Source organism: Schistocerca gregaria, chromosome 2 (genome assembly GCF_023897955.1).
Source record: "Schistocerca gregaria isolate iqSchGreg1 chromosome 2, iqSchGreg1.2, whole genome shotgun sequence".
Lineage (NCBI taxonomy): Eukaryota > Metazoa > Arthropoda > Insecta > Orthoptera > Acrididae > Schistocerca > Schistocerca gregaria.
This window is the reverse complement of record NC_064921.1, coordinates 244475566-244501702: the sequence shown is the minus strand read 5'-3', so window position 1 is coordinate 244501702 and position 26137 is coordinate 244475566. Positions and strand designations below refer to the sequence as shown.

Below are 26137 nucleotides of genomic sequence, written 5' to 3'. Positions count from 1 at the left end.
TTGACATCATGTTCACCGAAAGCAGTTTGTTTTTATGAAGCATTGTATAGACTTCGTCTTAAAGTAAAATTCCTTGTTAAAGTATCCATTCTTACCAATCCAATTTACAGCAGTTTAACTAAAAACTAAAACAATGAAAAATGTTTGGAATTCTAAAAATTGGCAGGTTTTTCCCATGTTTTGCCTGGGTTCCCAGGGTTGTATACATACCCTAGTATTCAGTAGGCCTAGCATGGCAAAGCATCAGCCTGGCCGCTGTTAGGAATTGCTGGAAAAAATGTTCCACTGAAGAAAATGTAACAAATGAATTCTGTAGTGACATAAATTTCAACAGCAGTGACATTATGTTCTACAGTGCAATATAGATCTTGAAGACTGAAACTGTTCGGGAGTTGCCGACAACGAAGAACCAATCTTGAAGATCACAGATGACAAGAACATCACTGACGTTGTTTGGAATGTGAGTAGCGAAGCAGTTGAGAATGAGGGTGATGAAGCAGAAGAAGAAAGTATAGATGATGTTCTCAATACACATAAAACATTGGCTAATATAGATAAAGCGATTACGTAATTGGAGCGACAAATTGAACCAAACCAAACTGAGTTGTTGCATCTAATGTGCATAAAACATTACGCACTACATAAATTGTGTGAAATGACGTAGTGTAGCTTGAAGCAGTGTTGTAAATTATCATACTGTATTTAATACTGTACTTCATACATCATACTGAAACTTGTGTTATTATTTGATCAACATTTGAGTGAAATTTGTCTAACTGCTGTACCCTATTTGATAGTTTTCTGAAGTGTTTTACTTCTAATGTTCTTTAAATTTAAGTACAGTTTACTACACTATGTATAATATTGCATTACGGTTCATCCTTAACTTCCATGTGGAGTTTGTCATTAAACAGTTCACTCTCAATATATCGCAGGTAAGTTGTGACACGGGTGTAAAGCATGTCCCACAACAAATGCGTTATACACACATCAAAAAACGTTCTGCATCACACCGGTTCCCAGAACTCCTGAAGATAAGACGTTGATGGTGATATTGTATCACAGACACAGTCCCCTTTGACAGTTCGGAGATGTCACTAAACCCGCCCAAAGATGTAAACAACCATGCATGAGCAGTGCCTATTGGACAGAGGGGGTTTGACAGCCGATTAGCTCCAGTCATTCCACCAGGAAGGAGGTACACGGCTCATGTTGTCTGTAGTTCCACCATGCCTTGACGGTCAATAACGCGGTTCTGACCAAGAGTCTCAGAGTGAACCAGAGTGATGTTGTTCGGACATGGAAGAGGTAGAGAGAGACAGGAACTGTCGACGACATGTCTCGCTTAGGCCGCCCAAGGGCTACTACTGCAGTAGATGACTGTTACCTATGGATTATGGATTGGAGGATAAGTGACAGCAATGTCATCATGTTGAATAATACTTTTCGTGCAGCCACAGGATGTCATGTTACAACTCAAACTGTGTGCAATAGGCTGCATGATGCACAACTTCACTCCTGACATCTATGGCGATGTCCACCTTTGAAACCACACCAGCATGCAGTACGGTACAAATGGCAAAATGCCGAATAGACCGCTCAGGATTGACATCATGTTCTCTTCAGTGATGAGTGTCACATATGCCTTCAACCAGACAATCATCGAAGATGTGTTTGGAGGCAATCTGGTCAGGCTGAATGCCTTAGACACACTGTCCAAAGAGTGCAGCAAGATGGATGTTCCCTGCTGGTTTCGGGGTAGCATTATGTGGGGCCGGTGTACATATGTACACCGCTGGTGGTCATGGAAGATGCCATAATGGCTGTACAATACATGAATGCCATTCTCCGACCAATATTGCAACCTTATTGGCGAGGCATTCATCTTCACGGTCGACAATCCGCACCACCTTCATGCACATCTTGTTACTTCCTTCAGGATAACGAAATCGGTCGATTAGAATGGCCAGTATGTTCTCCAGACGTGAACCCTATCAAATATGCCTGGCATAGATTGGAAAGGATTGTTTATGGATGACGTGACCCACCAACCACTCTGAGCGATCTACACCAAATCACCATTGAGGAGTGGGACATTCTGGACCAACAGTGCCCTGATGAACTTGTGGACAGTATGCCATGATAAATACAGGCCTGCATCAAGGCAAGAGGACTTACTGCTGGGTATTAAAGGTACCGGTACGTACAGAAATCTGGACCACCACCTCTGAAGGCCTCGCTGTATGGTGGTACAAAATGCAATGTGTGGTTCTTATGAGCAATAAAATGGGTGGAAATGATGTTTGTGTTGATCTCTATTCCAATTTTCTGTACATGTACCAGAACACTCAGAACTGAGGTGGTGCAAAACTTCTTTTGATGTGTGTAATTAGGCTTTAACTGTATTTATGCATTAAGTAAATATTTTCTGTAAATCTACTTCAGCCTGGGATGTAGCATTGTTTCACTTATTTAACGAAAGTTATGCAGCAGCACAGCAGATATTTCAACTTTCAGCTTTCTGCTTTCCTCGAACGAAAACAAACACAATTCTTTCCATGATAGGGTGCAAGATATTATCTGTTTGGGCACTTTCAAATTATGCAGAAGACTGGTAACTAAATTTCCACTGACGAGATAGAAATTTACGGCTTTTAAAAATTGTGGGCACAAACTTTGTGAATGGGATTCAGAAATATCTTGTGGATGAACAGACAAGATTTCGAAATACTTCTACAGATTATTACAGGACATATTTTGAAATATGATGACAATTTCAGACTGTCAATTTCTGCTTGCCTCAGGTCAGCAATGGCAATTCACACTCTTAATTCACGGCAAATTCTTCCAACAACAGGCAATACATTACTCAACTTTGAAATATTGTAATAAATATGACCAATAACGAACAGGTAAACACTTAAACAACAGACTGTGATGTGAAATTTACATTTTGAAATAATAAAAACATTTTTAGCCAACAGTTTCCCTGCAATCTTATGAGAACAACTGTGAAGCAAAATACACGTGAATTAAAAATATGTGGTGTTTTATTATTTACACTTCAAGTAAAATGTTTTCCAAAAAACTACTTCAGGAGCTTTGCTTTCTTTACACGCAGCATGTTCTTTCAGCAGCCCAGCACATGACTCAACTTTTAACTTTCTGCTTTCCTTGAATCAAACCTGGATGTGGATATGATTCTTTATGAGACTTGGTGAGTAGTCTGCCATAAAGGGTCCATGACAAAGAACTGCAGCAATGAGTCTCAACAATGCATCATAGTGCGTACTAAGTGTCACAATAGAATTGCTGTATCACAAGCTAAACATATAGATCATGTGTGTTTTTTCTTATTTCTTGTCACCTCAGTCAGCCTCTGATACATACTGAGTCACTCACACACACATGTATATACACACACATGATTCTCATATAATATTTACACTGATTGTAAACATATTAGTTACATCATTATGTGCTTCCATATTGCCATGAGATGTCACTCCAAATACCAATTCAATATTATAAAATTCAAGCCTTCAAGGAACTTCCTGGCATGTGCTACTTACATCGTGTAAGATGTATGAAAATAATGATATTCATTTACTTAATGTTGTTCTCTGAAATGCAGTGATTTGCATGCCACAGGCATCACAGACTGGAGGGGGGAGAGGGGGAGGACAACGCACGATATGCTCGCCTATGTAGGAAGTGGTGTGTTAGGGAACAGTGCCCAATCTGGAGGAGGATCAAGGCCACTTCATACCACCGGCATGAACTGCAGGAGTAATGCCATGGCCAGCTACCTGGCTTCACCAACCACATGTTACTGCCTGTTACTGTCACCCTTCTCCTACACATGCATGGATCTCTGACTCACCAGCGAAATGACGCCTGCTGACTCACCAGCGAAATGACGCCTGCAGGGCAACAGCAGACTGTTTCATTACGTTTGCTGCAGGCTTCCTTGCCAGCTTTGTCTCCCTGTTCATTTCCCCGAATTCCCACATGCCCTGCTACACAGCAAAAAAACACTCACTTCCTCCACCCACGCCCCAAAGTTAAACAAAGTACAGTTGATCACATGCAAGCTAGCCTATTTTCTCTGGGCACTAAGAGCATCTGAGGTAATGAGAAATTGTTTGCCCTTGATACATCTCATCTACTCTAGTGCCTTCATGATCACAAGGAGTTCTTCAGTAAATACGGTATCTTCACAGGGAAGGCAAACACTGTAGACACTGTCAGGGAACATTACTGGGCACTCAAGGAAGTGTCCTTGTTTGGGGCCAACAGTGTACACAACCACCGAGTGAGGTGGCGCAGTGGTTAGCACACTAGACTCGCATTCGGGAGGACGACGGTTCAATCCCGTCTCCGGCCATCCTGATTTAGGTTTTCTATGATTTCCCTAAATCGCTTCAGGCAAATGCCGGGATGGTTCCTTTGAAAGGGCACGGACGATTTCCTTCCCAATCCTTCCCTATCCTGAGCTTGCGCTCCGTCTCTAATGACCTCGTTGTTGACGGGACGTTAAACACTAACCACCACCACCACCACCACCAGTGTACACAACTTTTAAAATTCTGTTGCCTATCTAAAACTTAAAAAACAAAAACTGAAAACTAAACTCTATCTTTCCTAAAATTTATCATATCTAAAATATTTCTGGGCCTCTGTGGTAACTAAGGTGGATATCTGCTCCAACCTTAGTGTAAAACATTTAAATCAGCCACACCCATCTCCAAAGTCAATTCTCTGCAGGGATCCCATAGGACCTCGTTGGTTGTTTCAATGGCAAAAAAGCCTTTCAATCAGTGGCCGAGCACAGGTATTGTATGCTGTGTTTGGTATGGACACTGTTCTACAGGCCTGTCACACCATGAGGTGTCGTCACCCTATGTGATGTGACGGTTCACCAGACTCAACACAGAGGCTTCATACGGGGCTGTTTCAAAGGGCCCAGTGGTCAGCTGTATTCCTTGATGGGGCACCACATCCAGCATTTTTAAATAAAAGGTAGTGATGGGATAAACCGAATGAAAACAATTGATTTTTTTGGTTGTTGGAAAACAATCAACTCATTCAGTTGCAGTTATATGTATCAGTTGAATTATTCATCCACTCTTTTGAGTGAAACTAGTATGTGGGAGCAACTGAATGAAAACTATTGTGTCAGTCGGTTGTAGTTTTCCTTGTTGGTTGGATTATTATTCATTTATTTTTGTTGAGTGAAAGCAGTCAGTGGGAGCAATCAAATGAACAGATTCAACACTATTGTAGCTTAGCATGTTGAAAGAATTGTTCATTCCTTCTTTTCCAGTGAAAACAATCAGTAGTTTTTCTGTCAGTTGAACCTTGTACTCTTTCTTTTAACTGGAATCACTCCTCAGTGTTTTAGCTGACTAAGCTATGCATTCATTCTTCTGAGTGAAACCAGCCTGCAATACTTTAATTAGCTGAACTAAAGCAGTGCTAAATTATATTGACAGAGGGTGATCCTAAGTAAGGACATATCTCAGGGGTATGCCAAAGTTAACATATTCAGCATACATGTTCATTTAGTTATGAACTGAATGGAGTAATTTTTCTTTACCTCATTTAAAATTGATTCACATACTACGGTGGATTAAACTGCTCCAGGTGCCATTAACAAGTGACTAATTAACCTTATATATCACTTGGGTGGGTCTGCCAACACTTAAATTGCCAACCACGGACGAAAACTTCAAAAATCCTGGACATGTGGGTCAAATCAGATGATTTTCCTGTGCACAAACAGTCCATAGACGATAACTTGGCCAGTGGCCATGATGTTCCATGGGGAGCGGGGACACAAGAGGAGGGAATGTTTCCTCTCTTATGTTTCAGTGCTAACAATGCCAGCAAGGGGATGCATCCTACCAATCAGCAGATATAAATGATACATGAGACTAACAAGGTTTTGCGAAAGTGCATTACAGAGACATTAACATTCAGATGTGGTACTAATCTACAGCAAGGAAAACGAACGTAAATGAAATCACTTTTATACAGCTCCATGAGTAGAAAGCAAGTGTCATTAAGCATACTCAATTGTCTGGTGCACGGGGCACTGTCGTGGTGTATGCAATTGCCCATTGTTGGTGGCTTCTCATTGTCTCAATAAAGAAGTATGGAAAATACAGGGTGTATCAAAATTGTCTTTACAACTTTGATCACATATATTTTGGAAATGCGGATAGGCATAGAAACACGGTTTATGGTATAATGTTCACGTAAACCTAAGGGTCTGGTAACCGCTTAGCAAAGTCCAGTGTGTTAAGGTGACCATATTTTCTAGAGCCAAATTTGGGACACAAAAAATTTTGGTATTACAAAAAAGTTTGAATTGAACATAACAAATGCAACTATCACTTAAATTTGTTACAAAAAGTACATTAATCTATATTTTATTGCTTTCTTCTAAGAAGAAGGCTTCCTTGGCCAAAAGCTCATTTTCTGACAGTCTTTCTGTTGTGCCTATCTGCAACTCAGCATCTCCGCTATATGGTGAGTAGCAACTATCCTATTCATGTATTGTTATATTCCATCCTGGATTTTTCATTGTTGAATTTCAACTGACTTCCACCATAATTCACTCTCGTCACTAACACTGGTTTTATAGTTTCTACAACAAACTATGTTTTGTCACTGTTCCATACATTAGTCAGGTGGGAAAATACTCTTTCAGTAACAGCATACAGATACAGGTGAAATGAACATACAATCCAGAATAAATTGTTTCATAGTCGTTAAATCCAAAACAAATAGATGTCCCGAATTACTTTCGAAAAATTCAGGACAGAGCTAAAAAAAATCGTGGCTGCCACAAAAAAAGGGGGTGGACGGATGGCCGTCTGAAATGCAGGTGTTGTCTGTAGCACACATGTTATGTAAGTGATATTCTCGTTCCATGTCTGGCATAGGATATCCTTATTAAAGTGCGCTATTGCTGCTCTGATGCCAGCTCACAGCTCGTGCAAAGTCCCACACAAAGAAAAAATGTAATGGGGTTCCACAGGACCTGGGTGTCAGATCTGGCCTGCACAAACAATTCCACATGCTGTGCCAACTACTGGCGAGCGGTCTGTCATTAACAGACCAGGGGAAATAAGAAAAAAACAGCTTCAGGTGTGCGTGAACATTAAGCTGCAAACTGGACCTTTCTGTCTATTCCCATTTCTAAAACATATGTGATCGAAGTTGTAAAGACTGTTTTGGAACATATTGTATATGCATATAAGAGTGGCTAAGCATGCTTGCCACTGCACTTTTAATAGACTAAAATGAAGAAACTATCTATTGTTAGGTCAGCTATAGTTTATTATAGTCTATTTCCACTCAGTCAAATCTCCACAGGCATGAGAAAAGGTCCAGGTTTACCTCAGATACTTGTATAAAAATCCCTCGGCACACCTCTGTACGCCCTCAAAACCAGGGGGAAATCCTGATCCAGGGAAATTCAGACATATTGCAACCCTAGTTGGTGGTGCGAAGTTGAGTGCAATGGTTCCCGTCAGGATACAAGAAGAAGAAGAAATGAACCTTGCCTCATTTTAGTGAAAGGTTGAATTTTGTTTTACAGGCAATACGTGACGATGTCCACAAATGCTAAGTCATTTGAATATTCAGCCATTTTTTGTGGGAAAGGTATATAAACTATGTCACCGGCTGCATATGTACAGCCACATTTTCAGTCTTACAGGTAGCATCATAGCTATTAAAAATTCACAAGCACAAATTTTCAGGACCATCTGTATGGCGTTAGGAGAGATAATTTAATATTTATTAGTCTGTTTTAAAACCATATTATATTCAACAGTTTTCCTATTTAAATAGGTATTTCCTGCTTTTTAGTCTTGTGTGTGTGAAATTTTTCATCTGATTTCAAACATTTTGATGAGATCACAGTAGGACATGTGGTAAACTTCAAGTTTCTCTTCAAATGAGTCAACCAATATATTGCTTCCTCATAGGCACATCTCGCAAGAAGACCATAAATGTAATATCTTGAGTCAATCGAGCTGACAGGGAAGTTTACCAGCAAGCGTCCTTAAGTGCAAAACATTCGTGACTGGAATAAGAAAACAGGGAAATAGCCATCGTACCCGTAGTACCTACTCTCCATTACACACCAAAAATAAAGCGAGTCAATATTGCATTGTCATCCAGTTCTGAGCTAAGTTGAAATTTTCAAGTCTGTAGCTTATCAGGAAATTAGTTTATAATCAGTTGCAAAATTTGTACCGAAAGACAGACTGACTGGAAAACAAAATACTCTCCACCACACACCAGATTCGAGAACGAATTAATAGTTTGCAGTGTCATCCAGTACGTACACCAAGTACCTACTCTCTGCCACAAACCAGGAAAGAAAGTAAGTTAATACTGCATTGTCATCCAGTTCTGAGTTAAGTTGAAAGTTTCAAATCTTTACCTTATTGGGAAGTTAGTTTAAAATCACTACGAAATTTATACCTAAGAGACAAAGACAGACAGAAAAACAAAGTACACTCCCATCAAATACCAGACTCAAAAGCGAGTTAACAGTACAATATCATCCAGTTCTGAGCTGTGTAGAAAGTTTCAAGTCTCTAGTTTATCAGAAAACTAGTTTAAAATCAATAGCAAAATTTGTACCAAAAGAAACAGACAAGAAACTGACCTAACAAAACCGTATTAAAAAGTGATTGGTCATTTTGAAAGTCTCTTCGTGTATGTTACCAGATCCTAAAATCAATTCAATTTGATATTTTGGCAATCCAACTGGTCGTCATCTTCAGGAGAATGCTACTTCTGCTGAGTCCCGCTGAGAACGACACCAGGCTGCAAATCCATGTCCTATACACGCCATCATACCATACACGGCGCATGTGCCGCTGATAATGGTTACTTACCTCCAATACTGGGCAGGTGGCACCACCCTTAGTAGGACACAGGTGGCAATGATATACCGCACACAGGGATGATTTTTGAACACAGAGCTAAGAGGAAACCCATTGTTCTGTTAATTAAATTATCCGTAAACCTAATTTTGATTGCCTCTTTATAGACACTGTTCCAAAAACCAAAAGTGTTGGCAACTATAACAGTTTCGTCAAATTTAATACTGTGTCCCTCATTTGAGCATGTTCTGCTACTGCCGATTTTTTGGCTGTTGTAGCTTAGTATGTCAGAGATTTACAACACACCTGCCAAACTGCAAGAATCAAATGGCCAATGTAAGCCTTCCCACATTGACAAGGAATTTTGTATGCACTGGTTTTCCTAAGCCCCAAATCATCTTTCACAGAGCCTAGTAGTGGCCTAATCTTAGAAGATGGACAGAACACACACTTAATGTTAAAATTCCTCAAAATTCTTCCAATCTTAACTGATACGCCTCCAGCATATTTATATATGAACAAATTTACAGTGCTGTACCAGATATTAAACTTTTAAAAACAACCAAAAGTCACTGGACACCTCCCTCCACTCACACAAATCCTCCTGGTAAGTCTCCTTTACTTTTAGTGAAACAGTTTATGGTGGCCAGACACTGTTGCCATGATCTCTTTTTGCTGTCTCTAATAATTCAGCAGCATTTTGCTCTCACTACCCAAAGGCTGCAAGGTTCTCTGCAGTTGGCTGGCACTTGAACTTATGCAGAGTTGCCCTTCCTGGTCCTAAAATACAGAGCAACATTTATCAATCCGCCAAGAGTCAGGCTGCCTCTTCAGCTGTTCTGAAGACTGTGGTGTCATAGATCACTGTTATAATATGATCCACCCATTCCTGGATACAACATGGTATGTTGGCTCTACTGAGCACCCATCATAGCAGTTTTCTTTCAGCTACAATCCAGATCAGGAAGTAATCACTTTTTGTGAGGAGAGGGGGGGGGGGGGGGGGGGGGGGCTACATGAGATTTGAGGAAATATGGCAAAACTGAATAAAGTACAGCTCTGGTGTGATACTTAGGTCATATTTGACTAGAGGTCCATTTTGGTGGTGAACATAGGTTTAATAATTCGTATCCCACAATCCCACAATTACCCATTGATATCATGGGTGACTATGGATAAACAGGGTATTTACAATTATTTAGACCCACAACCACATAATACTAAACACAAGTATGCAACATATATCATGTGAAGTCATGTCTCTCAACACTGTTGTAACAAAAGTCGGAAAAGTTGTTAAAAAGGTACAATTTTGATATATGTGAAGAAAGATATATTAATCTTCATTCCTTATGTATGCAAAACCTTCATTAAACCAGTGGAAATGTACGGCCATTCTATCTTGCTGACTTGTATAAAAGAAAGTTACTGCACGAAGACATTCAAAAATATTTCACATTTCTGCAGTCTCTGTTACATATTAGTAATTACTCTCATCCCATAAGTGTCACTGCTTCTCAGAACCCTCACATCTTAATACTAGTCAATGATTTCTTAGTTTTGCTTTTTCATTGTGAACATTAGACTTCATAATCTAGTAAGGAATTACAGTTAATCTAAAATATTGCAGACAATATCATACTCATTTTCCTTAGAGACAATTACACCTAATTTAGGAAACACTTACATTCCACATCCTTCAGCATGGTCTGTAACTCCTGCTTAAGCTCAGACAGCCTACTGCGTGTCCTTACATATATTGTATGTACCAATAATCTCTCCATGGAAAGCAGATCCGATCTGATTGCTCTATCAGCTATCTCATATTCCTGAAAATTGCAAACAAAAAAAAGAATATCACTCATTAAGAATGGAATAAAAACTGTAAAAAAGATAAGAATTGTATTCATAAGTTACATGGAATGTTACACATACATATAACCAGTATTAGGAAAAATATGAAAGATGAAAACTTGTCTTTTTTTTCTTTTCAACACAAATATTTAGTGTGAGGGAGCATTCCCATTTTCTTATTAATTACTCCAGTATTCACCCTATTTGATTCTGTCTATATAACCCTATATTCGCATACCAGAAGCTGTCTGAATATCTTATAGTTCCACACTATAACTCGATGACGACATGTACTATTTTGTCGATGCTTGTCACAGTTACTGTGATACCTACTTTCCAATACTATTTTTGCCAAGCTGAGGCTATCGTAGCCACAGAGATATTCTTTCTAGTATCTCACAATGCAGTTAACTGTAGAGCTAGCTATGTTGCATTTTCAATAATGGGTAGTTTCACAGACTACTACAATATTACATCTGAATGAAAGAGAACCAACCTCTGTTAAACTGTATCCAAGATCTAATTTATCTTTTTGTGCATCCAGAGATAATTATACATCTACATCTATGTTCTGCAAACCTCCATGACATGTGGGGTAGTGGGTATGTCCTATTGTACCAGTTGTACTGGCTTTTTCCGTTTCTATTCACATACGGAGTGCAGAAAAACTGACTGTTTAAATGCCTCTCTTGTGCTGTGATTACTCTAACCTTGTTCACATGAGCCACATGGGAGCATAGTGTAGGGGTATATTCCTAAGGGTCATCATTTAAAACTGGTTCTTGAAAATTTGTAAACAAGCTTTCTCGGGCTAGTTTACATGTATCTTGAAGTATAGGCAGTTGAATTCTTTCAACATCTCAGTGATACTCTTCCTCAGGTCAAACCAACCTGTGACCATTCATGCTGCCCTTCTCTGTATACGTTCAATATCCCCTGATAGTGCTGTTTGGTATGGATCCCACACACTTGAGCAACATTCTAGGATGGGTCTGTTGAGTGATTTGTAAGCAATCATCTATGAAGACTGACTGTATTTCCCCAAGATTCTACTAATAAACTGAAGTCTGAAACCTGAACTGCCCTGGATCTAGGTGATCATTCCATTTCATATCCCTGCAAAGTATTACAACCAGGTATTTGTACGATTTGGCTGATTCCAACTGTGACTCATTGATATTGCTGTCACAGAATACTTTGTTTTTGCATTTTGTGACGAGCACAATTTTACATTTCTTAACATTTTAAAGCAATTTATCAATGTGTGCACGACATTGAAATTTTAGCAATGCCTCAATGAATATTTAGGCAGTTTCTTTCAGACAGTACTTAATTTTGATAACTGCATCATCTGCAAAAATACAAGACTGCATGCAATTAATATCGTTCATAAGGCAATAAATACAAACATGAATAGCAAGGGTCTCAACATACTTCCTGGGCTACACCTGCATTTAAGTCAACATCTCTTGATGACTCTCCATCCAAGACAGCGTGCTGCATCTTCGCTAACAAAAACTCCTCAATGCCATCACAAATTGCACTTGATACCCCATACGATCATACTTCTGATGATAAAAATTGGTGTGATACTGAGTCCAATGCCCTTCGGAAATCAAGAAATACTACATCTACCTGACTACTTTTATTTTTGACTTTCAGTACGTCATGTGAGAAAAGAGGGAGTTAGGTTTCACAAGATTGTTGTTTTCAAAATCCATGGTGGTTGGCATAGAGAGGTTCATTCTCTTCGAGATCTCTCTTTATGTTTGAGCTCAGAAGGTGTTCTAAGATACAACAAATTTATGTGAAGAATGTTAGACGGTAGTTTTGTGGATCACTTTTGTACCCTTCTTGTAGATGGATGTGACATATACTTCCTTCCAGTTACTGGGCTCAGTTTTTTGTTAGAGGGATCTAAGACAGCTTACAGTTAACAGTGGGGCTAACTCCTCAACAGCAATATAAAATCTGATATGGATTCCATCGGGACCTGGCACTTTGTTCAATTTTAAGTAGATAAATTCTTTACTGATTGCAAATGTTGAGCATACAATTTTGTATAGGACAGGAGCCACTGCTTTAAATAGTATTATAAAACACATGTATGGAATAACATATTCAGTTGTGGAAATAATTTTTTTTGACATTGGGACAAAATATGAGGCTAGACGATTAATTTTCGTTTGAATGGGACATGTAATTGTCTTACATGAAATTCAATTTTCTATGTCTTGCTTTCCATTTTGATCACACAGTTGCTTACATACTTGCTGTAATATCTTTCAGATGCTTTAAGACGTAATATCCAGTGCTTAACAGCATACTGTACTTCATTTTATGTAACTTATAAACTTTTTGCAAAAATATTTACCATTCTGAACCAGTTTAGCAGCTATATTCCTACATGCCTCAGCCTTCTTCAAAATGTTCTTATAATCTGCATCACCTGTGTCATACAAGAAGTTATACTTCCTCAGCTGTTCGATAAGTCTTCCTGTTTGTGTGATTTTCACAGAGTGCACTGCAAGCACACCGATATGACAAACCTGCTTGCTGCCACTACTGGCTCAGCCGTACCTGTTGGTGTGAGAACACAGCAAAAAATGTGATTGTACGTGCTCACAGCTGCTGCCCGCAATGGCGAATCTGTATTTTGAGACAGACTGGAGCTCGCAGCAGTGGCTGGCCAGTTGATGTGGTGGCAACACTGCCCTCTGTGAGACTGACACTAGGCAACAACGTGGCCTGGTCGTCGCAACTCAAGGTCACAGACTGCGTTCTGTGAGGCCAGGCCTTAAGATTACAGTGTAGGCAACTTTCAGACGTGTTAATATAGACCAGCTGTAAAGTGCATAGCTTAAGAGGCAAGAGCAATTGTACCTTTTTGATACTGTGAAACACGTCTCGTCTACTGCAAGTTCTACTGGTTTCCAAATCTTTACCGGAGGTAGTATGGAGCAACTAAGAAACAAAAAAAAAGGCCATAAATATGGCCTCTAACATACTCTTAAGAGTTATGGCGACTTGTTCAGGAGAAGAGATGTGTTTCACAAAAACAGAGATGAACAAGTACTCATAGCTCTTAAGGTATCTATTTTAGAGCCCAAGTTTAACAGGATTTTTTTAGTCCATACTATACCACCTCTGAAAAGTTTCTTACCCTACAATCTTAGCAACAACAGTCTAGGTAGATGTATTTCGTGTCAAGGGGTATCAGAACAACTTACACTTACAACTTTTGACTAGGTCACTGCCAGACCAGGGACCCTGTGACATCTGTCTGCTTTATTTTTTCATTGTCGATGTGCTGCGTCCTGATACTCGCTGAAAAATGTAGGGTGGAAGCTCAACACTGACTACAGTAAATGGTGTAGCTGACATTTGAACAGTTGGTTTTCACAGTTCTTTACTTTCACTAGTCACAACCCCCAATATTACAGTTATATGACCAGTTAATTAATGTTCAACTTCTACTAGCCTCATTAATAGGTTGCAGACAAACATCCATATACTGCCACAATAATTTATTGTTGAACATCTATGAGCAGTAAAAACCTAACCACACAGTTCGCAGTTCTTGAAGAATAAAAAGGTATGTATGGAACAGACACTGTCATCGTTTTAACACACAGCCTAATTGTGTTACACTTATTTCACAGTTACGTTGATGCACTGTTGTTGTTCTAATCAACACCAGTGCCCTTATATATCATCACAATAATAGGCACTGAAACTACACATTGTTTGATGTTTAATTTACAGAAATTGCAATTAAAATTTAACTCATTAAATTAACTGAATCCATCAAAAAATTCAGTCTTTTTAAAAGTTACTTCTACTACAAGAGTTAGGCTGAATTATTTGTTTAAATGTTGAAACTAACAGATATAGTAATGCAAACAATACTTTGGACAAAAATGGTAATTACTTTGGAATTAATTAAGGGCTGGCCTTGCTAACATATTTTCAAATAGAGCAAAATAAATACTTTAAGAATCCTATTAGTTGTTTTTCCAAATGCTTACAGTTAGTACAGAACTTATATTTGTTTAAATGTCAACAATATAATTTAAGTTATGAAACAATCATGGATTTCATCCTCTAACAAAAGTATTAACTAGGAATGTTGTTGTTGTTGTGGTCTTCAGTCCTGAGACTGGTTTGATGTAGCTCTCCATGCTACTCTGTCCTGTGCAAGCTTCTTCAACTCCCAGTACCTACTGCAACCTACATCCTCCTGAATCTGCTTAGTCTATTCATCTCTTGGTCTCCCTCTACAATTTTTACAATCCATGCTGCCCTCCAAAACTAAATTGGTGATCCCTTGATGCCTCAAAACATGTCCTACCAACCGATCCCTTCTTCTAGTCAAGTTGTGCCACAAACTTCTCTTCTCCCCAATCCTATTCAATACCTCCTCATTAGTTATGTGATCTACCCATCTAATCTTCAGCATTCTTCTGTAGCACCACATTTCAAAAGCTTCTATTCTCTTCTTGTCCAAACTAGTTATCGTCCATGTTTCACTTCCATACATGGCTACACTCCAAACAAATACTTTCAGAAACGACTTGCTGATACATAAATCCATACTCGATGTTAACAAATTTCTCTTTTTCAGAAACGCTTTCCTTGCCATTGCCAGTCTACATTTTATATCCTCTCTACTTCGACCATCATCAGTTATTTTACTTCCTAAATAGCAAAACTTCTTTACTACTTTAAGTGTCTCATTTCTTAATCTAATTCCCTCAGCATCACCCGATTTAATTTGACTACATTCCATTATTCTCGTTTTGCTTTTGTTGATGTTCATCTTATATCCTTCTTTCAAGACACTGTCCATTCAGTTCAACTGCTCTTCCAGGTCCTTTGCTGTCTCTGACAGAATTACAATGTCATTGGCGAACCTCAAATTTTTTACTTCTTCTCCATGAATTTTAATACCTACTCTGAATTTTTCTTTTGTTTCCTTTACTGCTTGCTCAATATACAGATTGAATAACATCGGGGAGAGGCTACAACCCTGTCTCACTCCCTTCCCAACCACAGCTTCCCTTTCATGCTCCTCGACTTTTATGACTGCCATCTCGTTTCTGTACAAATTGTAAATAGCTTTTCGCTCCCTGTATTTTACCCCTGCCACCTTCAGAATTTGAAAGAGAGTATTCCAGTCAACATTGTCAAAAGCTTTCTCTAAGTCTACAAATGCTAGAAATGTAGGTTTGCCTTTTCTTAATCTTTCTTCTAAGATAAGTCGTAAGGTCAGTATTGTCTCATGTGTTCCAACATTTCTACGGAATCCAAACTGATCCTCCCCGAGGTCCGCATCTACCAGTTTTTCCATTCGTCTGTAAAGAATTCTTGTTAGTAATTTGCAGCTGTGACTTATTAAACTGATAGTTCGGTAATTTTCACATCTATCCTCGCCTGCTTTCTTTGGGATTGGAATTATTATATTCTTCTTGAAGTCTGGGGGTCTCATACATCTTGCTCACCAGCTGGTAGAGCTTTGTCATGACTGGCTCTCCCAAGGCCGTCAGTAGTTCTAATGTTGTCTACTGCCGGGGCCTTGTTTCGACTCAGATCTTTCAGTGCTCTGTCAAACTCTTCACGCAGTATCTTATCTCCCATTTCATCTTCATCTACATCCTCTTCCATTTCCGTAATATTGTCCTCAAGTATATCGCCCTTGTATACACCCTCTATATACTCCTTTCACCTTTCTGCCTTCCCTTCTTTGCTTAGAACTGGGTTGCCATCTGAGCTCTTTACATTCATACAAGTGGTTCTCTTCTCTCCAAAGGTCTCTTTAATTTTCCTGTAGGCAGTATCTATCTTAGCCCTAGTGAGATAAGCTTCTACATCCTTACATTTGTCCTCTAGCCATCCTTGCTTAGCCATTTTGCACTTCCTGTCGATCTCATTTTTGAGACGTTTGTATTCCTTTTTGCCTGCTTCATTTACTGCATTTTTATATTTTCTCCTTTCATCAATTAAATTCAATATTTCTTCTGTTACCCAAGGATTTCTAGCAGCCCTCGTCTTTTTACCTACTTTATTCTCTGCTGCCTTCACTACTTCATCCCTCAGAGCTATCCATTCTTCTTCTACTGTGTTTCTTTCCCCCATTCCTGTCAATTGTTCCCTTATGTTCTCCTTGAAACTCTGTACAACCTCTGGTTCTTTCAGCTTATCCAGATCCCATGTCTTTAAATTCCCACCTTTTTGCAGTTTCTTCAGTTTTAACCTACAGGTCATAACCAATAGATTGTGGTCAGAGTCCACATCTGCCCCTGGAAATGTCCTACAATTTAAAACCTGGTTCCTAAATCTCTGTCTTACCATTATATAATCTATCTGATACCTTTTAGTATCTCCAGGATTCTTCCATGTATACAACCTTCTTTTATGATTCTTGAACCAATTGTTAGCTATGCAAAATTCTACCAGACGGCTTCCTCTTTCATTTCTTAGCCCCAATTCATATTCACCCACTGTGTTTCCTTCTCTCCCTTTTCCTACTGATGAATTCCAGTCACCCATGACTATTAAATTTTCGTCTCCCTTCACTACCTGAATAATTTTCTTATCTCATCATACATTTCATCAATTTCTTCATCATTTGCAGAGCTAGTTGGCATATAAACTTGTACTACTGTAGTAGGCATGGGCTTTGTGTCTATCTTGGCCACAATAATGCGTTCACTATGCTGTTTGTAGTAGCTTACCCACACTCCTATTTTTTATTTATTTTTAAATCTACTCCTGCATTACCCCTATTTGATTTTGTATTTATAACCCTGTAGTCACCTGACCAAAAGTCTTGTTCCTCCTGCCACCGAACTTCACTAATTCCCACTATATGTAACTTTAACCTATCTATTTCCCTTTTTAAAATTTCTAACCTACCTGCCTGATTAAAGGATCTGACATTCCACGCTCCGATCCGTAGAACGCCAGTTTTCTTTCTCCTGATAACGACGTCCTCCTGAGTAGTCCCCGCCCGGAGATCCGAATGGGGGACTATTTTACCCAAGAGGACGCCATCATCATTTAATCATACAGTAAAGCTGCATGTCCTTGGGAAAAATTACGGCTGTAGTTTCCACTTGCTTTCAGCCGTTCGCAGTACCAGCACAGCAAGGCCGTTTTGGTTAAGGTTGCAAGGCCAGATCAGTCAATCATCCAGACTGTTGCCCTTGCAACTACTGAAAAGGCTGCTGTCCCTCTTCAGGAACCACATGTTTGTCAGGTCTCTCAACAGGTACCACTCCATTGTGGTTGCACCTACGGTACGGCCATCTGTATCGCTGAGGCACGCAAGCCTCCCCACCAATGACAAGGTCCATGGTTCATGGGAGGGTAACTAGGAATAGTCAAAATAAATTCGGAAATTTCTGACATGCACAAAACTAAGAATGAAATTAGATCTGGTGCTATATTCTTTAAAACTGAGGGCCAACCTTTCTCTTTTATGAAAATTACAATTATATTCATGTATAGTAATGGTAATTAGACATGAAAAAATGAATTTTGAGGAAGATGGCAAAACTACATCTCAACTTGCTTCGTCACAACCCTTACCTCAAAACGATACATATACCCTTCTCTGTCTCCTGAAAGTTTATAGCATCACTTTGGGATGTAGTGGTCACTAAAAGCCAACACACACTAATTAGTATTTGTACGCTAAGAGTTCCCAGCCACCATACCAACGCAGTGGCATCATTAGGACTCCGGTACTCAGAGCATACGCTATTTCTGAGGACAGTTTAACCCAAGAAATTGCCCATACTGTGGCTGTTTTTAAGGAAAATGATTCATCGGACTATGGAGTTTTATTTAACTGGATAGATGAAAAATCTACTCGCCAAGCAGCAGCAGAATACACAAATAAAAAAATAAAAAACGGTTGTAATTGGTAAGCTTTTGGAGCCAGTAGCTCCTCCTTCAGGAAGAAGGGTTGAAGCGGAAGGAAGAGGGATGAAGAAAAGGCCTGGAGAGGTCTAGAAAAATAGGTAGATTTCAGGAAATTCACCCAGAACTGCGGGCGAGTAGATTTTTTATCTATCCAGCTAAAAAATTTGGGATATGGTGTTTGAACCATTCCAGGAGGTGCATGAAGAATAGCATATATCTGTGGCCTTTATTCCTTATGCTGGGGACGCACTATATATGGAAGAATGTGAAGAAGTTTTAACATCAAGAGTGTGTTCTGCCCACCTTAAAAGATTAGGGCACTACTTGGTTCTGTGAATGATGATATGGGGCTTAGGAAGAATGGCATATTGACATGGATGTCAATGTGGGAAGGCTTACATCAGCCGTTCAATTTGCACTGTTCAGGACAGGTGCATGGAACATCACAACCATACGAGGCTACAACAGCCAGAAAAATCAGTGGTAGCAGAACATTGCTTAAACGAGGGACATGGGATGAAATTCGACAAAACTGTGATAGTTGCCAACACTTACAGTTTTTGGAACAATGTTTATAAAGAGGAAACTGAAATTAGGTTGGCAGATAATTTGATTAATAGATACAATGTGTTTCCTCTCAGCAGGATGTGGAACTCTGTAATATCCTGCATCAGAACAGAACAGTCTTCAGTGTAGCCAGCATGAGAGTTCAAAAATCTTCTCTGAGTGCAATACATCATTTCCTTAAGTGTTTTGCTAAGAGTGGTGTCACCTGCCCACTCTTGGAGCGCAGCAGCCCTCACTACAATATGCTGGAAGGACAAAACAAGCAAGACTTGGATACAAAGATACACTAAAATAAAGGGCATGTTCTGTGAGAAGTGTAATAATTACACATTTACTTCTTTTAAATATGCTGCACAGGATATTGTTAATTTTGTAATTAAATAGCACTTATCTCATCTAAACATGGTCGAATTATGATTCTGGGTCACTCCGTCCATGTACTCTGCCCAAACCCCATTTACAAAAAAACCCTATTTAAGGTAAAAATATTTGGGTCCCCAGAGATTTATTAAAAAGGAATTTTTTCTGTAATGAAGTTTCATATCACCTTTATGCATCTAAAGCAAAACTAGTCCAATAGATTTCAATACATGTAAACATAACATTTTACTCTTCAATCTTGTAAACATTGTATACTGCTTCTGTGGCAGATCAAACCTGCAAAAATGTGCCACAAGATGTGTGGTAGGAATTCAAATGAGGAAACAAATGCCATGCATTCTACATCACCTCTCAAGACAAAAATATTTATAAAGACAACAGAGGCTTGCATTATACCTTGTTTCCCAGAGACGGAAGGTGCACTACAGTGAGAGGTCTAGCTGGATCGTGTGTATCGACCTGTACTGTTAGACGGTATCCTAGCTCTGATCGAGGATCTTTGCATGTCAGTTCCCTGTAACAACAAAGAAGATTAACAAATGTTCAATGCCTTTTCAAGCCATAAAATCCATGATTAGATGAACAAAATAATGTAATAATGTTATTCACTTGCTATAATTAAAGGAACACATTACTGGTCGGGAAAAAAGGGGAGAATTAAGAAACTTACTTACTATTGGACACAGTCATGGTGTAGCCAGAGATAATGGTAAATTATAACAGCATTTAGGATTCTTCTTCAGATCCGTAAAAAAATAGAACACACATCACCCTTACAACTTACTTTTTTAAAACATTCTAATGGAAATTATACTGTTATATATCAAGAAGGAAAATAATATGTACCAAACTATACCTCATTATTACATTAAGCAGTGACGTGTAAAGTACACGTATCATAAATCACATGACAATGTTCATTCTACCTATTTACCTGCAAGGAGAAAAGCACTCGGATGACGCCAATCAGAATGACATCAAAATAGGTAATTTAGTATTTATATCACAGATGATGTATAAAAATTATTACATGGTAAATATAGTTTTAATCAGGGAGAAATAGCTATAAGAGTGAATGAGATTTTCAAAGAAGTTAGTTTCACTGTTGTTGCTTTTACAGATAGGTTGCTTCCTCCTATAAGAAATTAATAAAAATTTTGCTGTGCACACATAAATCATATATAAAGATTTTAACATAAATACATCTCTTCCATGGGGCCTCACATTTTAGTGGCTCCTTCGGGTTTTGAACTACAACAATAGTGTAGTTTGGTTCTTTTATAATTTCTTGTAGATTAAATTTACTTTTACCATGCAATATTGTTCATACTTTAACAAGAATATAATATTCATGTCTTCTGGTGCCCCCTTTTCTTTACAAAAAAATGGCTGGCATGAACCCTGTCACACCAATTTTTGATGCTGAATGGTATTTTGCATTTCTACTGCTCATGTAGTCATGAGGTATGACTTGACATAGTTTTATCTTTTCTCATTACAATTTGTTACACAATGGTAGATTTCAATAATGATGTGTGTTTTATTATGCAATGGTCAGAAGACAATTGCTAGGTGGACTTGAAAGTGGTCACCTGTGATTGTCTTGAACAATAAATCCAATTTAATTTTTTAAGCATTAAGTCAAGGGAATTTGGTTTGATACAATGTCATGTCTCATAGAAAGAACTGTTTTGAAGAGTTCAGTATTTCAATGATACCAACGTTATGAGAGGCAGGGGAATAACTGCTTCAGTGTGGTGGCGAATGATGGAGTATTTTTTTTTTTTTTTTTTTTTTTTTTAACGTGCAGAAAAGGAGCCCATTAAGTTTTAAAAAACTAAAGAGTATATCAATCAAATCCATGATTATGTGACAAAGAGGTTGTCAATAACAAATTTAAATAAACTAATAAATGAAGGAAGGGGATTCTAACCCCGTTACTTCTGAATTCAATTCAGTGCCTTACTAAATACTATTGCGAATGACTTAACTAGATGGATGTATAACACTCCAGTTCCTAAAACTGTTTTCTTTTACTCGATGACCAAATTCAGTTTTATATTGAAGGCTTTTTTTAGTGAACTATGAAACTGACTTCTATATGCAACCAAACACTGCACCAAATGGTATAATGAAAATTTATGAAAGCCTGACAAGTCAAGTGGTGAAAAGTCAGCAACAAATGAATTAATTATTCAACAAATTTTAATGCAATCTAACGCTGCCTTTGTCTTTAAAATGATTACTGCTTTCATCCAAAGTCTGAACACATTCACATGCATTGCAATTGCATCTGAACATCTTCAGACGCATTGTAATTGCAGAGCAATGGATCTAAACATCTTCAGATCCACTGCTCTGCAATTACAATAAACGTTAAGATGCTTGAAATTTGGACAAAATAGGTAATCATTATAAAGATAAATGTGACAATGATTGTGAAAGAAAAAGGTAGTTAGTTTTAAAAGTGGTATAAATAATAATATGGAAGGAAAAATGGATACGTCATGTTTATAAAAACTGTGTATTTTGATTCTTTTAGAGCATTCTTTAACATTAAAAGGAATTATATTTTGACATGTTCAGAATTTTAAATCACATGTTTTACCAATAAAAAGCTTCATATTTAACTAAATCCTAAAATAGTTTCAGTGGATGGTGTGTCCACTGCTTAAACTTCACAAGTCATTGCATCTTGAATCATACATAGCACAGCCAAAAGTTATCTCTAAGGTATCACTATTGAATATGCATCATTATTTAGGAGCATCAGAGAATAACTAATAATCTTAGGAGAAAAATATAGCCTCACAGATATATAAACAGAAGTAATCTGAAATATTAAAAAGTAAAATCTTCCACTGAAATACACAACATTATAAAGGCTACATGGGAAAAATTTATCTTATTGCATCATATATGGTGATACATTTTTAGGACCAGGAAACCAGTGCCCAAGCATTTATCTTGGTACTGGAAGCAATTGGTTAAATATAGATAAGTAGGCTAAATTGTTTAGCTAATCAGAGGAATAAAAATTGATTTTCTCAATCAAGTTATGGAAAACTTGTATTACTGGAAGAAATATAATATAAGAGACATCAAATAATGGAAGCAATTGTCCAAAAGCTAGCCAAACAACAGACATTGCAGAGGACTTGGGTATGATGGCTCCAGGCAAGCAATTGCCCCTTTCAGTAACAATGGTCGAGAGATAGCGTATGTAAGGGTCAGCAAATGCAGTCAGATCATTGAGCTGTCAACTTCAGAAAGCTGGGCACAGCCTTCCACTTCCACAATCACTCACTGTCTCCTGCCAGTTGGAGTGGTGAAGAGGAGATGTGAAGAACCACATATGGGGTGGTGGTTGTTTAAAGTTCACCAAAATGAGTACATTATGGTTTAGCCAACAATAGAATACACAAGGTACACAGCCCCAACATGGACAGAAAGGTCACAAATCTACTCTTATGTTGTCATGACTGACTGTCCATTTTGACCAATGTCCTTAAGATGACGAATGTTGTGCACAGCACAGTGAAACAATGGTGTTAATATCCACAGCTCTGACCAAGATTTTCTGAGGTTTCCTTTGTAGCAACAATGCTGGAGGTGAACCCTCTACATACCTCAGAATAACCTCCCAGTTGGAAGATACAGGTAATCCCCCTTCTGTTGCACTAAACCCACTCCTGTATTTTTCTTACCACATGATGTGCCTGCAATGCCGTTAGGTGGCGTTCAATTTTGCAGTGGGCAGTGGTCACAATTGTTTGGCTCATCGCTGGATTTCATACTTACTTTAAGTATTACAAGGTCAGACTGATAAATTCCTATGATGTAGTTGGGAAAGTTGTTACACAGCATGATTATTGTTGAACATGCTTCCTGTAAAGGTTCTGTTTAAACTTTCAAACAGATGGAAAGCATAAATGTTTGTCAGCAGCTAAATGATCAGTGTCACACATTTAATGAAAATGTATAAAGATGAGTTCCATGAGAGGATAAAACATTTTTAGAAGATTGTGTTCAAAATACAAACCAAATACAGGGATCTTCATAGGTACTTTACCTTGACACTTATACAAATTATTACCACATATTTGAATTTAGACCTTGCCCTATGAGCAGCATGACATATCTTTTGAAGAGACTAATGACCAAGCATCATCATGACAGAAAAGCACTGCATTAAATTTGTGAAATTAATGAGATAGTAGGACTCTACATGAATAGGTACATAATATTGTAAAAGATGCACTGCATATGAAAAAGTTGAATATGCAAAAGCCTCTGTGTTTTGTGACATTCCATTGTGTACTCTAGATTAGGTGTTCCTTAATTTTCTTGAATATTATGACATTTTACCCTATTTGATGTAGATTGACTGCTGCGAACTCATAGGAAAATGACTTTGCATTTTTCAGAACAGCAATTAGTGAAGTCCCTGAATATGTGACATATGAATAGCATGCAGTGCCGAAGATTGTCACGTAAAATACAACTCAGAATTGAGATTTACACTGTAGCATGTACCAAAAATAAATATAAAGTGCTACATCGCAGAATACATATTCCCCATGGGTGGGGTAAGAGTGTCATTACCATTTGCTAACAACATATCTAAAATATTTGAGAAAATATAGTTAAAAACCGTATTTGTAAAGCTTTAAGCCTAGTCAAAAGGACTATCATTATTATGCGACTGTAGATGGCCATTGTTATAACCCTGTATGTAATACTTGGATACACACTGGAACTTCAGGCTGCTGGCATGCTACGCTTCAAATATTTCGCTAACACCATCTGTACATGCCAGCTCCTAGAGGCCACATACAGTGGGGCACACACCTTGTGCACATGGCACTGAATCTGTCGCACCACCTACCAAAGCCCCACTCTTTATAAATGCAGTGCAGCAGGCACTCATTTTCTTATTGTGTTCATAATTATTGTCAGCAATTGCCTGTATCAGTGCCTGGAGTGTTTCTATGTTTGTACCTATGTTCTCAGCTGTTGTCCGCTTGTTTGAAAAAGAAGATTAAACTTCCATTCATTGTCACTGTGCTGTTGTTTACATCTTACAGTACGATACAATTGGCTATGAGTGTGGTGTTCACTTCCACATGCTCAGTCTATCTCATTTTTCCTTCAGTTCTTTTGTTCACGGAGGCAGTGCTCCAATCTCTCCTTGAGCAGTAGCAGATTCTTACAGTTGCTATCATTAACTTCACCACATTGACCTTGCAGGCTTCCACACCATCAGCGTACCCACCATGCTTTCCCCCTTACGATGATGCAGCTAAAGACTGGGAGGCTTATGAGAAGTGGCTTTGGCAACATTCCCTTTCTTTTGGTGTCACTGATGCAAACAAGCAGAAGACCTCCTTCATTTCTCAGATTTCTCCTTGGATCTACCATTTGTTGTGGCCGACAGCCCTGCTCCTGCAATCTGCATTACTTTTATTCATCGAAATGAGTAAGCTGTTGTTAATTATCACCATCACCATAAACACACGCATGACATTGCAGTGCAGTAGAGAAGGTCACCAGTCCTACCAAGCTTGGGCAACCGAACTCCTCAGCCTTAGACACAAATGTCAGTTTCTTACTGATGTTCACCATGATTTCTATGCTGCTTCTATCATCTGTGGCAGCATCATTCAGTTGGTTCCTGACAAGAAAGAGCATTAGTGTGGACAAAAGTGTGAGAATCCATCTTTGGCTTAAGCATTAAATATTGCTCAATCTTTCGAGGTATCTTGCACTACTGGTGACCATATTAAGGCTCTGTGTGGCTCCTATTCCTGGTGGCTGTTCCTGTTATCAGAGGGAGAACAATGTGGCAGCTGTACAAGCACAGCCCCCATACTGCACAGGACAGCAATGTGCTAAACAACCAACACAGCAATAGCAGTGCTCCATGCTCCCATCTTGCCCTTACTATTTCGCCCAACATGACAAGGCCACATGCCCTGAGCACTGGGTAACTTGTAATAACTGTGGGAGAAAAAGGACATATAGTGTCAGTGAGCCGTTCCTAGCCGCCTCCAGTAGACATGGACGTTAACTGTGTGTCTCCAGTGCGTACATAACAAACTGTTTATCGAAGTGTGAGTGATGGACAAAGTGCTCAGAATACAAGTGGACAAGGGTGCAGCTGTTACTTTACTGACCTCCAAATTTAAGAGGATTTGGGAAATTGTCTCGGGTTACTAGGCGTTTGTTGAATTACAACAGTAGATGATGCTGAATGCCTTTGTTTTTCCATTTCAGATAAAGAACGCCTCGCGTCCGACTAGGTCCCTTACCAGCATTTAGATTCTCTGTATTCTGAGTTCTTAGCTCTTTTCTCGGGCAGGTTAGGTTGTGCCACTAATTTTGTGGCCCACATAGGATGAGTTACTGGTTAAACTTACAGGGGGCCAGTTTTTCGGCAAAATTGATTTACCTGAAGCCTATTTACCGGTGTGCCTGGATGAGGATTTTAAACGGCTCCT

The 26137-nt window shown here is 38.7% G+C and overlaps 1 protein-coding gene across 1 annotated transcript in view; it reads right to left on the bottom strand.

Moving 5' to 3' along the window:
• The window catches only part of LOC126336775 (mediator of RNA polymerase II transcription subunit 14), a 173038-nt gene that overhangs the window by 110812 nt on the left and 36089 nt on the right, over window positions 1-26137 (bottom strand). The window contains exons 9-10 of the mRNA XM_050000788.1: window positions 20034-20151; window positions 10597-10738 (exon numbers count right to left, since the gene is read on the bottom strand). Coding sequence (XP_049856745.1) covers window positions 10597-10738; window positions 20034-20151 — 260 coding nt within the window. The remainder of the gene's footprint in view (window positions 1-10596; window positions 10739-20033; window positions 20152-26137) is intronic.